Genomic DNA, 17,980 nt, shown 5'->3' on the forward strand with positions numbered 1-17,980 from the left:
CAGGCCTTTTTGCTAGTTGGAACCAGTTCAGGGCTGGCTGTGGCCGTTTGGTTTTAATTGGAAACTATCTCTTTTTCTCACCAGCTTTTTAAAGCTCTGCCTCATATATAGCAAATTATTGACCAGTTTAACCATTTTTACACACAAGTCAGTGATACTAACTGCATTATGCTTTGCAGCCATCACCTTTACTAGAAACCCAGTACCCACTTCAGTAATACCTCTCTACCTAGCTCTTCCAAACCGCTCCCTGGTAACCACTAATAAATTCGTCTTTATGCACTTACTCTGTTGACACTGAGTTTGTTCCTACTCATAGCGGTCCAGTATAGGGTTTCTAAGGAGTGGCTGGTGGGTTTGAGCTGCTGGCTTTCAGATTAGCAGTCCAGTGCCTTATCCTACAGCACCACACCAGGACTCCTTATTCTAGGTATTTCATATAAGTGGGAGCATATAATAGCCATTTGTATTTAACTTGTATGTATTTCACTTAGTATGTTTTCAAGATTCATCCTTGTCGTGAGAACTTCATTTCTTTACAGCTGACTAATACCCTATTGTGAAGAAATAGATACCACATTTTGTTATCTAGTCATCTGTTGATGGACACTTGGGTTGTTTCTGCCTGTAAACTCTTGAGGCCATTGTTCATGCTTTCTTAGCCAATACCTCGGTCTTCAGATGAGGACCACAGGGTTCAGAAGTTAGCGCGAGAGAAATACCTAATTTAGCAAATACCTGACACATATAGTTGTTTAACTTGTTCCAAGTTTGAGCAGACTCCCAGAATGGTGTAGGGCAATAATGGGACAAAGATTTGGTCAGTGCAAAATAGGCATTTTATTGGACTGGGGGACTTGTGGGAGGTAAAGGTGTTGCGCACCAGCCAAGGTGGCACGGGCCATGCTCAGAGCACCCTCTCGAGTGTGGTGCCCACCAATGAAGCCGCTGGCATGAACAAAGATGCAGCCAGGGATCCCAGAGACCTGGTCCAGGGCCTTGTCCCGAAGACCCCGCCAAGGCTCTGGCAGGGGCAACCTACAAGTGAGCAAAAAGGGAGATGTGAGGAACTAAGAGGGAGGGTAGCAGAGCAGAACCAAAGTGAGCAGCCACTAATAGAGCTGAAAAGGCCTGAGGAGCTGGAGGGTGTGGGGCCTCACCGGCTCTGGAATGAGTGGGGCTCCTTGGGCACACACTGTACCCGCCACTGGCCAGCTTGGTCAGTGTAGATAACAAAGGCAATGGCCACTGGGGGGGACAGCTCAGATTCCAGGTGATAGAGGTGCTCCTTCCAGGGGCATCCACCTTTGGCAAGTTCCACTATCTTCCCGCTTGCATCCACCTGAAAGAGAAGTAGGGCAGGGCTGCAGGGTTTAGGGTAGAGCAGAAGCCCCTGGTGACCAGCCTTCCAGCTATCACTGAACCCCCCCCAAGTCTATACCTGGGTGCCATCACCCACATTCATACCTGAAACCGCTGGGCCAGGGCCTCTTCCACTAAGGTCCGGGCTGGCAGCCAGCTGTGCTGGTAGAAGTCTAGTCTCTGCAGAAACTCTTCTCGAACCAGATCCATTGCATGCTGGAATCCTGCCTAGGAATCGTGTGACTGAGAACTAGTGCTGGCGCCAACTTTTGGCTTTCCTAGGGTTTAGGGCATACAAATGTTCCCATTTCCTCCTCCTGAGGTTCCTCTCAGACTCTCCCCCTACCTCTGTGTCTTGGTTGGGTTGGTTCCAGGTGGGATTAAGTCGAGCAACTCGGGCACTCAGGTTAGTGGTCAGTGCATATCGAGGTTCCCCCTCCTCCCATTGTGAGATCCCATTGTCCACTGCATCCACTTCCTCCACAAAGTTCTCATACATCTAAGATAACAGTGAGGTAAAGGCTCTTGAGGATATAAATATATACCATTTATGTAAAATTTTATAGGTTTCAAAGTATGTTCATAAACACTCTTTCATTCAGTCCTTATAATAGCCCTGTAAGGATCTCATCATCAACTGGGTAAGGAAGGGGACAGTCAACAGTGCTAGGACTGGGGTTTCTAAGCCTGTGGTCACCAAGGCCAGCATGTGTGGAGAGGGTGCTGCCAACTCTTGAACAAGGAAGCTTTCAAGTTCCTCAAGGGGACCTGTGAGAGTGGATGGACCCTTAAGGCCAGAAGAGGCTAAGTCTCCAGGTGGCAGGTGGGCCAGGAGTAGTCTATTCACTGGCCACACAAACCAGGCATGTGGGAGAGAATAACTGCTGGATGTGATCCCAGGGAGGCCCAGGATGTGCCACACGACATTAACAGTTGCATGTCCTTAACATAGCAAGACAATACCTCAAAAGTTGTTTTTATATTTTAATTTTTAAAAATTTTAGCTAAGAAAGAAGAAATGGTAAAAATAGATCATCATTTTACAAGCCCTAATGAAATTTAGTTAGCTGAAATTCACCATTTTAAAGTATACAGTTCAGTCCTTAATAGTGTATTCAGTGTTGTACAACATCACTACCATCTAGTTTCTGAACATTTTTCTCTCCCCAAAACAAAGCCCCATGCCCCTCCGAACTCTCTCCGGCCCCTGGCAACCACTCATCTATCTTGTCTCTATGGATGTTTTACACATTTCATAGAATAACCTTTTGTGTCTGGCTTCTTTCACTTAATATAATGTTTTCAAGGTTCATCCACGTTGTAAGCACACAGCAGTACTCCATTTTTATGGTCAAATAACACTCATTGTATAGACATCTCATTTTGTTTAAACATTCATTAGTTGGTAGACATTTAGGTGATTACCATTTTTTGGTTGTAATGAACATGCTGTGAGCATACATGTGACTTTGGGGGTAAACCCATATTCTAGGAGGTATTTCATACAGAGATGCCCTACAAATCTGGAACTGCGTATCAGTACGTCAGTGCAATGGAGACAGAGTGCGAATCTCGGAGCCTGATTCTGTTAAAACTTGGTTTTAATTTAGTCAGTTGCTTAGAAGCTCCTCAGAAGTAGAAGGGAAAATTGATCCAGACAGTTTAAAACTGATATTCAAAGCTTTTACGCGATCTATTCCTGACTCATTTTTGGGAGCATACTAAGCTATGCCAATAGGGGCAAAAAATTGGCAAGCCAAGACAGAACTGTATTTGGCAGTTTTTGTGCAAGAAAAAAGAGGGGCTGAATTGGGAGGTTTGCCTTTGAACTTGAGGTGTTGCAGCCTTGCTCTGTCATGCATGCCTTGTTCCTTCCCCAGCAGCAGGAATCTGCTGTGCTGGTCACAGGGGACACTGCTGGATCCTGAAGGTATTGTCATAATCACACCCTACCCACAGTTACCCAAGTGTGCTGTGCAGGTTTTTTTGTGCAGGTTTTTTTGTGTGCTGGTCCAGAAAAAGACTGAGAAACACTGTGTATGGTTTTCAAAGTCCTTCCCTATATATTATGTATGTTATCCACGCCTGACAACCAACCCAGGATGTAGATAGGGGCGCTATTCCCATCCTCTTGTGTGAGGATGAGCCTGACTGAGGAGAGGGTGAGTACTAGGGCCAGTAGCCCTGACCTCCTGAGACCCTGGTCCAAGTGCTATATGAGCACCACTCCCTGCTGATTGGTGAAGATGCATGGAGTCATCTCTGTCCTCAGGTCCCCACCTTGTCATAGAGGGTGCCCACCATTCCATCCTCTTCACTAGTGCCCAGCAACTGGGCCAGCAGCTTGTGCCCGAAGTGCAGATAGACGAGTCCAGCACTGCTCAGCTTGGTCTGCCAAGGTTTCCCAGGGGACAGGGAGCTCATGGTCTCATTGAAAGACCTGAGGAGCAGAGGAAGATGGGGTTGAGGTGAAGGGGTGGGCCCCATTCACTCCACAGTGTGGGTGAGTAGGTGGCATGTGGAGAGTATTGCACAAGTTGGGAGAAGAAAGCTCAACTAGGAAGCTTTTGGCATTTCCTCAAGGACCAACATGGACCTTTACTTGAAGCCTCCCTGCCTTCAAGGAATTTACTATCAGTTGGAGGCAAATGAGCACAACCAAGCAAGTGCTCTAGAGATATAAACCAAGGGAGTGGATGAGAAAAGGCTTCTGAGAAAAAGACCTTTAAGGTCAGTCCTGAAAGATAATCAGTGAGTAAGCACCAGACAGACTAGGAGAGTGCAAGACATAGCACAGGAGACAAATGTACAATGGCAGAGAAACAGGTCTCTACAGCTACCAAGAAATGGCAGCTTGGGTGTGGGACATGAGTAGCAAAAGATCAAGCTGTAAGGACAAATGGACCAGATCATAGCTAGCCTTAGATGCCATGCTTAGGAGTTTGGACTTTATCTATAAATAACAGGAAGCCACTAAGGAGTTTTTTGAGCAGTCAAATGCATGTTTGAAGGAGCATTGTGCCCGCTAGCATGGAGAATGGGTGCAGAGAGATTACCTGAAATGGACTCAGTGCATGACGAAGGCAAGAATTTTAATAGCAGCATGACAGATAATATGTGTAATACATGATAAGTAGAAATGGCAGCTGTGATTTCTAGATATGAGTCCATCAGAATCACCTAAGGGGCTCATTTTTTTGTTTTAATTTTTTATTATTATTAAATAATAGGAATCCTGGTGTGGCGCTGTAGGATAAGCACTGGACCATAAGGTCTGTTTGAACCTTAGGGTCTGTCACCAGCTACTTGGAAAGCCTACACAGGGTCGCTATGAGTCAAAACTGACTCGACATCACTTAACAAGTCAATAAATATGAAAGAGTAATTATAAGGTATAAGACAAGTGATATAATAACCCCCCTCCCAAAAAAAGTTCAGAAATAAAACTATATTGTTTAAACATGATGACTACAAACTACAAGATACTGTTTGCTTCCAGGGGAAGGCAGGAGCGGGACAGAAAAGCAGCACACAGGTACAGATGCAAAGGGAATGACAGTGTCCTCATTCTTAGAGAAATAAGTTCATCAGTGTTCATTTTATACTTAAGATATGGTAAAACTTAAAATGTATGTCAAAAATAACTGGTGTGGCACTGTAGACTAAGCGCTTGACCATACAGGTTTGACCTCAAGGTCAGTGGTTCAAAGTTATTAGCAGCTCCTCGGAAGCCCTATACAGGATCACTATGAGTCAGAACAGATTCGTCGGCACTTATCAACAGGAGGGAAAAAAAAATAATAAAGAAGAGGGGGGATAGTTAATAGCAAGTGCCAGAGGAGGTCAGCTCCAGTAAGACCCTGAAGCAACTATGAATTTGGCAGCAAGGCCACTAGTGCTCTTTCCCTGAGCAGCTCCCATGAAGCACTGAGGGGGAAACACTCAGCAGGCTGGGGTGTGAATGCATCTGAAGGAAGAGGTGGAGCCAGGGTCAACTATTCCTTTGAAGGGAGGCTGATCCCTTTCCTCATTAACTCCTAACAGATTGTTATAGAAAATGTTCCGGAATTCAGAACGTTGGTTTTCAGAAAGAGAAAAAGGTGAGTAGTATGTCATCTTGCTAATAAAATCATCAAATCCTGTGCGGTTCATCATGGAGTAGTGGGGCCTGGTCTGTCATTAAGAACTTGATCTTGGTGGAACCTAGTAGCTCAGTCATCTCGTGAGTATGGCGAATAGATGTTGTTAAATGCCATGGAGTTGGTTCCAACTCACAGTGACCCTTCGGAGGGTTTTCAATGAGTGGTTGGTGAATTTGAACTGCTGACCTTGTGGTTAGCAGTCCAATGTTGAGTGAGGTTTTTGGTTTTTTTTGGTTCATTTAAATTTGTAGAGTGCCAATTAATAAAGTAAGTACAGTGTTAAAAACAGAAATACAGAAACTTAAAAACATCCTTATAATGCCTCAGAGAAAACAACTATTAACTGTGTGATGTTGACTCAGAGCTAACATTGGAGTTCTGAGGCTGTAAATCTTTTTTGGGAGCAGAAAGCTCATGTTTTTTCCGCAAGGAGAGGCTGGTAGATTCAAACTGCTAACCTTAAGGTTTGCAGCCCGATTCATAACCACTACACTACCACAGTAACCAGAGATACTTGTATTTTAGGGAGGGCTGTTTATTTTTTTTAATTCACTCTTTTTTTCAAGATGGAAGATGCTTCAAGCAAAGTTTTAGGCTGTAGATTAGGAAAAGTGGAAAACACTGGAAGGGATATCATGACTGGAAGTCCCCCAGGAGAAAGTAATAGACTGAAACAAGGGCAAAGGATTAACTGAAAGTAACACTTTTCCTGAATTGGAAGAAGGAAGTGGGAAACTGAGGAAGTCCATTAAGGAAAACCTCAATTTTCTCTGAAATTGTAAATCACTGAGGAGCTTGAGAAGCAGGGAGAAAAAGGATTCAAATGGACAAGACAGACTCTATTCCTGGGAAACCTAAGTGTAGTAAAAGTGTAAACACATCAGAACCATCTCACTCCACAACCAAGGGCCCCAACCAGCCTGGTATGTAGGGGGCAGCAAGGGCAGATGAATGGATGAAGCCACATAGGGTATTGTTGGGGTGATGAATGTACTTTGAGAGAAAAGCCTAAGCCAAATGAGGGGCCTGAGGATGGGGAGCCAAGGGTGGTGTGCCCTGACTGGAGAGCTCAGAAGTCTAAGCATAGGTAATTGATGGGCAGCAGGCAGTCCAAGGGTGAAAGGCTGTCGTCCCAGAGGGGCATCAGAATATGATTTCAGTGATGAGGCAGTGGCCTTCACTAAGAAGGATCACAGTAGTGGATGGTAGAGCAAGTCAACAAACTTAAGGAAATGAGAACTGGAAACCCACCTTTGGTGATGGTCATATCGATGTCTCCGAGGGTCATACTCGCCACCCACATCCACCACGATGTCACACGAAGCTAGTTTTTCGGGGTCCCGGGTCCGCACAATCTCCGCATCCTGCGGAGTACACAGGAGATGAGGTGGCTGCCAATAGTCCCGTGGACAAGGGATTAATGTTGGTTTTCCGGGGAAGAAGGGGTGCTCAGGCCATCTAAAGGCTACAAGGGCGGGATGGGACGCCTAGAAGTCTGGTGGGCTGACTCAGGGTCTTGCTGAACCGTACCCGGTACTCTGGCAGAAGGCGAAGCAGCGCGCAAGCCAGCGCTTCATCACAGTGGAAGGTGCCGTTGTGCGTCCCAATTCGGGGAGGTGCCATTAAGTCGCCAAGGGGTCGTTTGTGGGGCGGGATAGACTCCGGGCAGAGCATGCGGTGCAGAACTCGGAGGGACAGCGGCTGTAGCTGCAGCACGAGGCGGCGCAACAAGCGATGGCTCATGAGAAGCCACCGGCGGGGAAGCGGGACTGGCAACCCGGAAGGGGAAGTGCCCATGCGGCTCACTTCCGTTTGCCGTCCGTTCCCACAGCAACCGGCTCAGCAAAAAAGTACTTAGGAAGGCACTTTAACAAGTATATACTGAAATTTTTTCAGCCTACTTCACCTCAGCTTATCTTGCCCTCTACGGCACCCCACCCCCAGTCCATGATTAATAAAAAATTTTTTTTAAAAGCCAAAATTTGTTTCACCTGGCACATTTATTAAAGTTAAACACATGATCCACAAGATCCCCAAGCCCCACATTCAACACACACACACACACACACACACACACCAGGAGGCCATGCCCACAGTCACAAGGCCCCTGAAACGGTTTTTCTGCTCCATGTCTGCAGTAAAACTCAGGCCTTGGCAGCAGCCTGAGTTGCTCCCAAAGCTGTGAGCTGCTGAATCTTCTGGCTCATCATCTCCATGACAGCTGTGGAAGAAAAAGGAGTCGTCAGACCCTGATGAGAACCCAACTTCTCAGAACCTAGGGTTAGGGAAAAATGATAGGGAAGTTTAAAGACACAGAGAAAATTACTTACAGTGTGTTAATAAAAAACAGCGATCTACTGCAGAGAACACACACCAACAAAAGGTCAGCGCTCACAATGTATCCTCAGCCAACACATTAACAAAATCTGTTTTAACTTTTATTGTGAATTGAATAAAGGTTTATAGAGCAAATCATCAGTTTTACACTCAGCAAATCATATACTTTGCTACATTACAATGATTGCAGTCCCCTCCATGTACCAATAGTTGACAGCATTTACCTCTATTCACGTAACTAGTCCTCCCTGTGTTACACAGTACCTTCATTTTCCCTCTAACCTCCCTCTTACTGTATGTTGCCTGCCCCATTACCCATGTTAATGTGTCTACCCTCTAGCCCAGGAATAATTCTATCCCTCTACACCCCCACCCCTTTTTAACCATTCTTCTGTTGATTGGCATTTGTTGTTGTTGTTGTTAAGTGCCATCGAGTCAGTTCCGACCCATAGCGACCTTGTACAGGGTTTCCGAGGGTGTAAATCTTTATGGGAGTAGAAAGCCTCATCTTTCTCCCATGGAGCGGCTGGTAGTTTCAAACCGCTGACCTTAAGGTTCGCAGCCCGATTCGTAACCACTACGCTACCAGATAGGCATTTAGGCTGTCTCTTTTTGGTGTGTCGCTTGTAGACAGTACATGGAAGGATCCTGCTTTCTTATCCATTCTGCTCTGTATCCTGACTGTTGCATTTACTCCATTGACATTTAGTGTAATTATTGATAGGCATGAATTGATTGCTGTCATTTTGCTGTGGTTTTTTTTTTTTTTTTGCATGCTGTTGGTTTCTTTGTTCCACATAATTTTCTGTGCTGAGTTCATTTTTGTTTGTGGGTTTTCTCTTCTTTTTCTTCATTGCTGTTTTGTTAATGTTTACAAGTCTTTTGGATTTTCCTTTTTTTAATTTTGATGTGCAAGTGCATTTTCTTTGAGGTTATCCTATCCTTTATTAATTTCTTCCCTGGTTGTTTTTTTGTTTTTTTCACTTGGACAGTGTATTTTGTAATGGAACTAAAAAAAAAAGGCGAGGGGAGGGGGGGGTGATGAAGGGGAATACAGAGAAAAGTCCAAAGACTAAGCATTTAAATTCTGTTCCTGTAGCAAACTGGGATGCCTTTTAGGCACAGAAGTCTGGCAAGAAATCAAAGTGGAAAAAAAAAAGTGAAATGAAAGTGGAGTCAGTATCTTCCTAGACTTAAAAGACTAGTGTTTTAAATACTACTGCCTGAATGTTGTTGTTGTTAGCTGTCATCGAATTGGTACCGACCCATAGTGACAACCTGGTAGATATAAAGAGGAGTCCTAGTGTGGTGCTGTGGGTTAATGGGCCAGACTGCAAAACCATTTGAATTGCAATGTCAGCGGTTCAAGCTCACCAGCTGCTCTGTGTTAACTCTATACAGGGTCACTATGGGTCAGAATCGACTCCACAGCACTTAACAACAACAACAATATCTAAGGGTTATGCACATAAGTAAATGGAGCTGAAGGCCAACTCACAAAGGGGTATCTGATGTTCATTCAGTAGAGAAGTTAACTGTATATATTACAGAGGTAACCTAATGGACTATTTGGTCACATGCCACTCTCAGAACCTGATAAATGATTTGAATATGAAAAGTATCCTTTCACACACAAAATTCTAGCTTAGTTAATTTTCCTTCCACAGCTCAGAAAAAAATGTCTTAAAAAACTCAAGAACCTGAGCTACTACCAATAAAAAGGGAATTTCAACAAGTAAACAAGTTTAGTCTACACCACGTATTATCTTGTACTGTTAATGAAGACAGGATACATTCAGAAAAGGTATAGTAAAAAAAGACAAACAAACAAACCTGGAAAGATGCACCAACAAGAAAAGGATTAGCCTAAGCCCTATCTATCCCTCTCAGTCACAAATGAGTCTTAGCACATATCAGCTGACCCCATCCCCACAACGTAACAAAGCATAGCCACTTGCCTTGCAAGCAGAACATAAAACATATGCCTTAAAGCTACTGGACTTGAGCATTACACAGAATCATTACAAAGCACATTTTGATTGGCTACTTCAATACCCATGTGGTCCAGTTAAAAATATCTGTAGATCTAGTTTGTATATATTCCATAGGTTAAACCATATACAGTCCCTTTTTTTTTTTATTTAATGGCAGCTCTTGTAACTCAAGCAAACCATAAAGAGCTTTCTTGTGAATAAATTCTCAATGGTGGGGAAACATTAATTATAAGTTAAACAAACTTAGTTCTTTTTTTACAGAAACGATGCAACGGAATATGCTTCATTTGTTTCTCCATTGGAAAAGACTAAATTGTTTTGGACTGACATACTTTAAAAATTAAGCCAATAAAAAAGTAAAATATATACCTTAAGAGACTAATAAAAACTTGAAATAATGCAGGCTGTATGGAGCAAGAAGCAAGAGTTCTGATTTCTTCTCCACCCACCCCTCAAAAAATATGTAATTGTTACAGAATTTAAGGGAAAAACCAACCAAATCAGAACTTTAAATATGGATAGCACTACACAGACTCTCTAATGAGCTCTGATAGCGTAGTGGTTATGAGTCGGGCTGCTAACCTCATGGTCAGCAGTGTGAAACTACCAGCTACTCCGCGGGAGAGAGAGATGAGGCTTTCTGCTCCCGTAAAGATTTATAGCCTCGGAAACCCTATGCAGGGTCGCTATGACGGCTAACATCACCACCACCATAAAAACTCTATCACAGAACAACACACAAGAATGCATTACATAGCAATAATATCATGAATAACTGCTGGGGATTAACACTTCCAGTAACAGAGTACCTAGGCCAAAATTGTGATAAAAGCTTATAATGTCAATAAGGATACCCCCCGCCAAAAAAAGGGGGGGTGTATGCATGGGCCTATTAAAGACAATATTAAAGATATTCAGCAGCACATAAAACCCTCCAAAGGATCCCCAAATGGGGCAAAAGCTGCTTTTCACTGCTAAGCAGAAGATGAAGAGTGGAGCAACTTTATTAGCATCCCATATCTGAATGGCAATCATGGTGCATCTGATGTATTCGTTACAAAAACTTGAGAATACATTATGAATAAAGTAAAAAGGCTAAAATATAAACCTTAACTGAAAAAAATACCTGTTTTAAAGTCAAGTGGGTGTGAATCTGAGTATACATAACATAATCCAGAGAAAGAAAGGCCAAGAAAAGAATCTTCATACTGTTCAGTACTTAGGCTGATGTTGTTCTAGGAAACAGGAATAATTCAATGAACATGTCACATAAACAACTAAAAGTCCCCTTGGAGTTTCAAATGACTTATAAACAACAAACCTTTTATGTACAGGATCAGTTTAAGTCCTTCTAAGAAGAACATCCTACAATGCAAAGTGCCTTTAAGAGAGAGGAGGATTCTGTAGTGCTAGTGATCTAACTGCTCTGAAGCTGTGATGGGACGAATGCTGATGGGAGCCAGTCAAGCAATGGTGGTTTGCTTCTCCTCAGCTGTTTCCTCCAACAACTGCATGACCAATTCATGGAAAAATCTGTAGATCTTTGCATAGCCCCCTTCCTGTGAGATGCAGAAAATCAAACATGTTGTGACAGGAAATGGCACTGAGTGCACAAAGCCCCCATCTGTATCTAGGAGCTGAATGTTGGCAAGCTTCAGCAGAGAAACCTTGAGAAGCTGGTTTAGCTTGGTATTCTTCTGCCTCAAAGGGTTGGGCTTCTCACCTTGAAGTAACAAACTCAGTACAATGACCCTGGCCTTTAGCTGCCTTGTACTGGTAAGTTGTAAGATGACCTCGATCCTACCTGCTGCTGCTGCTGCTTCTGCATGAAGCAGGGAAAAAAGTTCTCACCGTATTTCGTATTGCTGCATTAACTGCACCATGGAATCTGCCACAAATACTACATCAGGCTCTTTGTCTTTATGGTCCAGGACAAATCTGAGACATCCATCAGTCATCTTGAATATGTTCAGTTGCATGTACAATAGCTGCTGGGTTTAAGTCTCCCTGGCTCATTCTACATTCAGGTAGACAGGGTCTGTGCAAGCCCCAAGCAGCTGCAACTACAGTATTGGTGGGTGGTGCATCTCTGTTAACAGTCTGTTTTATCTTGCAATCTATTAGACTTCCTAGCCATTTGGAAATTCCATATCTACACTATTCCCTCTTTTTGTTCTGTAGTTGACCATTATAAATTGACATCTCTGGTTCCCTATTTTCAGTCTTGTTAGGTCTGTTTTACTTTAAATACTTTTGAGTTCTGAGTGACATTGTCACGTATGGTAATGTCAAGTTTTTGTCTGATGTTGTTGGTTCTCAGTCCAAAGAACACCCTTTACCATTTTTTGTAAAGTTGGTCTCAACATTACAAATTCCATTAATTTCTGTGTACCAGGAAATGTCCTAATTTTGCCATCATTATTTGAGGGACAGTTTTGCTGGGTATATGATTCTTGGTTGGCATTTTTTCTTTCAGAATTCTGTATATATCACCACATTGCCTTCTTGCCTGCATGATTTCTGGGAGAAACCAGAGCTTAGTCTTACTGGTTCTCCTTTATATGTAACTTTTCCTTTTTTCAAAGCTGCTCTCAGTCTCAGGAGTCTTTCCTTGTTTTTGGTTTTGGAAAGTGATTATGATGTGTCTTGGTGATTTTCTTCTGGGATCTATCCTGTTTAAAGTTCACTCAGCTTGTCGTATACTTACCTTCTTGTCTTTCATGATGTTAGGGATGTTTTCTCCAACAACTTTTGAACAATTTTCTCTGTGCTTTTAATTCTCTTCCTGTTCTGAAATTCCAATCACCCAAACTTGTTTCTCTTCATGGTATCTATCCCACATAACTCTTAGACTTTCTTTGGGTTTTTCCATTCTTTTTGCTGATTATTCTAAAATTCTAGTATTATCTTCAAGCTCACTATTTCGAGTTTCCATTGCTTCAAATACACTCCTTTGCCCTTTCAATGTATTGTCCATTTCTGTAATCTTTTAATTAATCTTCAGTATTTCTAATGGAAGATTTTGTATTATTTCAGTACTGGCATTTATTTTGTCTCTTTGATCTTGTAATGTTTTCCTGAATTCTTCCAAAGTTTTTTCTGTGTTCTCCTTGCTTTCCTAAATATTATTCTTTCAAATTACTTTACAGTTCATTCCATTACCTTTTCTTCCTCAAACATTTTTTGGTTCTGCATTCTGGTTCTGCATCTTGGTTCAAAATCTGGTTTTTAACGAGTCAGGCATAACCAGAAAATCATAAAGCGGTAAAGATTTTTGCCTTTAGAAGTGGTTCTAAATCCTGTCTGTGTAACAATCATCTGAAGAACTTTTTAAAAACCCTGACCCCTGGGAACCCACTTTCTCCCTAAATTGATTTTGTTGTCCTAGAGTATACCCAGTCTTTTTAAACGCCACAGGTAATTCTACCTGCAACCAGGGCTACAACTGCTGATAGTTAATTAGTCAGAACTATGTTTCTTCCTGTGTGTTCATTTACATGCATCTTATCTCTCATTCTAGCTTAATTAAATAGAAAGTTCCATAAGAATATAAGCATGATGTCCTTCCTCTAAAATTCTCAAGCGCCCAACCAGGGATGTACAAATACAGGGAACATATACCTAAACAGTAACATACTAAAATATCAAAGAAACAAACATGATTTTAATCTAGCAAAGGGAACACTCCCACAGTTCATACTGCAATCCATGTTCTTCCATCACGAAGGTCAAAGAGAGGGTCAAGAGGTGCCCCAGGCCAAGCTTACCCTGTTTCATTGTATGCTTCTCCTGTAAAGCTGGCTGGATTTTCTCCATCTGCTTGGTGAGGAAGTCTATCTTCCTCTTAAAGAAGTCCTTGGCATCCTCAGCTGTCTGTATAGGTCAGAGGTGAATGGGGATAAGAGCAGACCTCATGCTGCATCGAGATCCCTAAGCTCCCTTTCCCTGCTTAGAGAAACATCCATGTGTTTTCTCCAACTCACCTTCTCTACATAGTAGCCAGTTCCCACATCGATAAGCACATGTTCCACATCATGTAATTTTCCAGGAACATACATCTGATAAGGAAGGATTAAGGAAAAAACTAGCCCAGCATGAGTTGGGTTCCCTATCAGCTAGCCTTATTAGCCTCCTAAGACACTCTTTTTCTAAAGTGCTATAAAACACAGGATTGACTCATCGACAGGCTTTAGAATACCTATGGGGGGGAGAGAGAAAAGTTAGTTCCTTGTGGAGACAATGATATATGATGGAACACTCTCTGGCCCTGACCCCCACCTTCCACCCTCTAAGCAATGTTCAATTCTTTTCGTTAGCCATCCAGAAAGTATAGTGCAGTAAACGTTAAAAAGTCAGCTGCATATTCCCTCAACATATCCAACTAATTCCTAACAGACTTAGTGTTTATTATTTAAACATTCCCTCTACATTGCTAGCCCCGTGTGTCTCTGTCAGTTCTCAGATTAGAAATTATAGAGCCTTAATGGAGCTCTGGTAGCGTAGTGGTTATGAATCGGGCTGCTAATCTCATGGTCAGCAGTTTGAAACTACCAGCTGTTCCACAAGAGAAAGATTAGGCTTTCTGTTCCTGTGAAGATTTACAGCCTCGGAAACCCTATGCAGGCTTGCTATGAGTCGAAACCAACTCCACGGCACCTAACAACAACAATGCTAACTTTAAGGAGCTCTGGTAGCATATTGGTTACATATCGGGCCACGAACCTGAAGGTCAGCAGTTCGAATCTACCAGCCGTTCCGTGGGAGAAAGATGAGGCTTTCTGTTCCCGTAAAGATTTATAGCCTCGGAAACCCTATGCAGGGTTGCTATGAGTCGGAAACGACTCCACGGCACATAACAACACAACAATGCCAACTTTAAAGTGTTCAAGAGCAAAAATGTAGTTTAAGGTGTAGCTGACCCAAGTCATGGTATTTTCAATCACCTTTTATGTATGTGTAAGTAGGACCATGAATAAGTAAGAGTATAGAAGAATTGATGCATTTGAACTATGGTGTTGGCAAAGAATACTGAAAGGACCATGGGCTGCTAGAAGGACAAACAAATCTGTCTTAGAAGTACAGCCAGAATGCTACTTAGAAGCAAGGATGTCTTTGGGCATGTGGTCCAGAGAACAAGCCCCTGGGGAAGGCCATCATGTCTGGTAAAATGGTCAGTGAAAAAGAAGAAGACCCTCAATAAGATGGATAGACACAGTGACAGCAAGAATGGGCTCAAACTTATCAGCTGTGAGGATGGTGAAACGGACTGTGCAGTGCTTAGGATGTGCACAGGACTGCCATGAGCTGGAACCAAATGGATGGAATCTAACAACCACCAACTTGCTTAGTCAAACAAAACACTAAAATGGTGAACACAACAATCCTTATTTCTTAGTGATGGCAATTAAGAAATAGAGCCACAATTAAGCTGCAATTGAGGGTTAATAATCAGAGTCACAAGACCTTTTTAAAGTGTTGAAGACATTTAAAGATGTCAGCTTGGGTACTAAGGGCGCCTGAACCGCATATGCATGCGAAAGCTGGACAGTAAATAAGGAAGACTGTAGAAGAAATGACGCATTTGAGTTATGGTGCTGGAGAATATTGAAAGTGCCATGGGCTGCCAAAAGAACCAACAGATCTGTTTTGGAAGAAGTGCAGCCAGAGTGCTCCTAGGAGGCCAGTATGGCTCAACTTCGTTTCTCATACTTCAGATATATTGTCAGGAGAGACCAGTCGCTGGAGAAGGATACCATGTTTGGTAGGATGGAGGGTCAGAGAAAAAGAGGAAGATCCAACAAGAGGGACTGACCAAGTGGCAGCATCGATAGACTCAAGCGTGGTAACAATAGTGAGGTTGGCCCAGGATAGGGTAGGGTCGCTATGAGTTGGTACCGACTTGATGGCACCTAACAACAACAATCAGAGTCAATCCTTTTGCTTCTATTATTGTGATGGTCTTTTTTTGTTTATGTACTCTATCTAGGTCACTAGCAAAAGTGTAAAGCACCAATTTTATGTACATATTAGTTTCTTCAAACAACCAAGGAAATATCACAGTTCAACTCTACATATTCCTTACTACTCACAAAGAATTAGCGGGATGTTGGCCTCAGCTTACTTAAGTGAACTAGAAAATGTGTGTCTTAAGAGTGTTCTCAGAATCATGGGGGACTGTGGTATAAGGAAAAAGACTACACACACACACACACACACACACACTCCCCTCCCCTACCAGGGAAAGGAGAGTAGTTCAATCTTGTGGGAAGGATACGGAACTTGTCAGTGGGACAAGTAATTCTTTCCCTGTGAAAACAATGAAGACAAACACCTGAAGAAGGTTGGCAACTGCACCGTTAAGTCATTAAAAGGGGTTCCAAAATGGCACAGAATAGTGTGAAAGAACAGAAACAGTGCCCTGTACACTTCAACTCTAGGTAAGCAGCAGGCAAAGGATTCCTGATACTAGCATGAATTCAACACGTAATGTTTTCTCGCCTTGGGTAAGGAAACTGAGTAAGAGGTGGGACGCGAGATGAAGCCGGTTCGCCACATTTCCCAGGTCGCCCTCACCCGCCTACCCCATACCCTCGTTGCTCTTGTTCAGCACGTTCAGACAGTCCTTGGCTTCCACATACTTGGTCTGTACCACCTTGAGCTGGGCAATGGACGTGGACAGGAACTCCACTTCCTACCGAGGCCGGGAAAGAGGGTCAGTACCGGTTTTTGAGAGAAGGGGAAGCACAACCAGAGAGGGGGCGGGTCCTGGGACAGGGTTAGGGTTTCGCCTGGGAAGGGAAGGCACTTAAACTGGGGAGAAATGGGAGCGAGGAAGTTGTGTGGGCAGGGGAGGTTGTGAGGAGGCAGAGGTGTGTCAAGGTCTGGTCCCCACCTGGTCCAGCTGGTTCTTGAGCATTTCTAGCTGCGGCAAATTCAGCTCCGTGATGTTAACTGACTGCGCCATGTTGGAAAGGAAGGCTAACGAAGGGAAAGCCGGCTTGGCGAGTAACGCTCTAGCCATCCACTGCACATCTCTATGGCTACGCCTCGCTACGCCAGACATCTCTATGATCCTCCGTCCGGGAAGGGGAAGAGGAGTGGCGAGAACCTCTCCAGCGCTAGTCTGATTAAAGATAACGACTCTACTCATTTTATAAAATAGCCTAAACCTGGTTGGGAAGGTTGTAGCAAACAGGACTTCTGTCCTCTAGGAACTTAAAAGATAAGTACTTAGGACATAACCACAACATTGCAAAGCAAGGTATGCTAGTCCACGTGGGTGGTAGTAACTGATAGGCAAATAGGAAGCTCTTTGGGCAGAGGGAGTAGCATCATGAATATGGTGCTTCCACAGATGATGAGTCTGGGAGACAGACTAACAAGAAAAACACAGAGTTTATTGATTAATACAATCTGTTTAACCACGTGCTGTATAAGATCCACCACCCAGTTTGTCTTACTGTGGTGGCTTGTATGTTGCTATGATTCAGGAAGGTATGCCAATGGTTATTTTAAATAGCAGTAGGGTCACCCATGGTGGACAGATTTTAGTGCCGCTTTCAAAGAGGCTAAGAAGAAAGAACTGGCAATCACTTCTTTAAAATTATCCAAGGATGACATTATGGTTCTCAACCGAATGTTGACTTGCTTATTTAGACACCTCATCAGGAGAAACTGATGAGTCATTGGAAGGCATATTGGTGAAGATGAGAACCAAGAAGGGGAATGGAGACCCTCAGTGAGATGGATTGGCATATTAGCCACAAGGATGAACTAGAAAATGCTGGTGATTATGAGGATGGTGCAGGACTTGGCAATATTTTGTTCTGTTGTACATAAGGAGTAGGAGTGGACTCAATGACGCTAATACACATATAAATGTAAGTGTGAGGGATACATGAGAATTTAAGATGCTATTTGTGCTTCAGAAAAGCTTACAGTCTAGTTGGGAAGACAAAAACCACACACATAGGGAATTCCACTCACAATCTTGTTAAAGTATATGGCACTGATAAGTGTAACAGCTGTATCTGGGAAGAGAACAGCTATCTCCAATATCCACTTAGAAGAGTGTCACCCCTACGATACAGACATGATGATAATTGGCCAAGATGCTCTCAGTGGTCTATCTCTCACCTTCCTTGG

General features: G+C 43.1%; 2 protein-coding genes across 3 annotated transcripts; both read right to left on the reverse strand.

The window, feature by feature from the left end:
- Positions 1-821: 821 nt before the first annotated feature.
- LOC102821846 (chromosome unknown open reading frame, human C12orf10) lies at positions 822-7,260 on the reverse strand. Its single transcript, XM_006870123.1, has 7 exons — positions 7,035-7,260; positions 6,756-6,868; positions 3,643-3,802; positions 1,709-1,861; positions 1,468-1,590; positions 1,161-1,342; positions 822-1,038 (listed from the first exon to the last, which is right to left on the reverse strand). Exons 1-7 carry the CDS (start codon positions 7,245-7,247, stop codon positions 822-824), a joined length of 1,161 nt encoding a protein of 386 aa, XP_006870185.1. The 5' UTR covers positions 7,248-7,260.
- Positions 7,261-7,624: 364 nt separating this feature from the next.
- On the reverse strand, positions 7,625-16,905 carry PFDN5 (prefoldin subunit 5). Of its 2 annotated transcripts, XM_006869968.1 has the most exons (6): positions 16,728-16,905; positions 16,424-16,526; positions 16,110-16,141; positions 13,819-13,893; positions 13,603-13,708; positions 7,625-7,725 (listed from the first exon to the last, which is right to left on the reverse strand). In XM_006869968.1, the coding sequence occupies exons 1-6, from the start codon at positions 16,896-16,898 to the stop codon at positions 7,649-7,651; spliced, it is 564 nt and encodes a 187-aa protein (XP_006870030.1). In that variant the 5' UTR covers positions 16,899-16,905; the 3' UTR covers positions 7,625-7,648. The 2 variants fall into 2 exon arrangements, with proteins under 2 accessions (XP_006870030.1, XP_006870031.1); XM_006869969.1 differs by lacking the exons at positions 16,110-16,141; positions 16,424-16,526 and having other exon boundaries at positions 7,649-7,725.
- Positions 16,906-17,980: the final 1,075 nt, after the last annotated feature.

This window comes from Chrysochloris asiatica, unplaced genomic scaffold (assembly GCF_000296735.1).
Source record: "Chrysochloris asiatica unplaced genomic scaffold, ChrAsi1.0 scaffold00138, whole genome shotgun sequence".
In the NCBI taxonomy this organism is placed as follows: Eukaryota; Metazoa; Chordata; class Mammalia; order Afrosoricida; family Chrysochloridae; genus Chrysochloris; species Chrysochloris asiatica.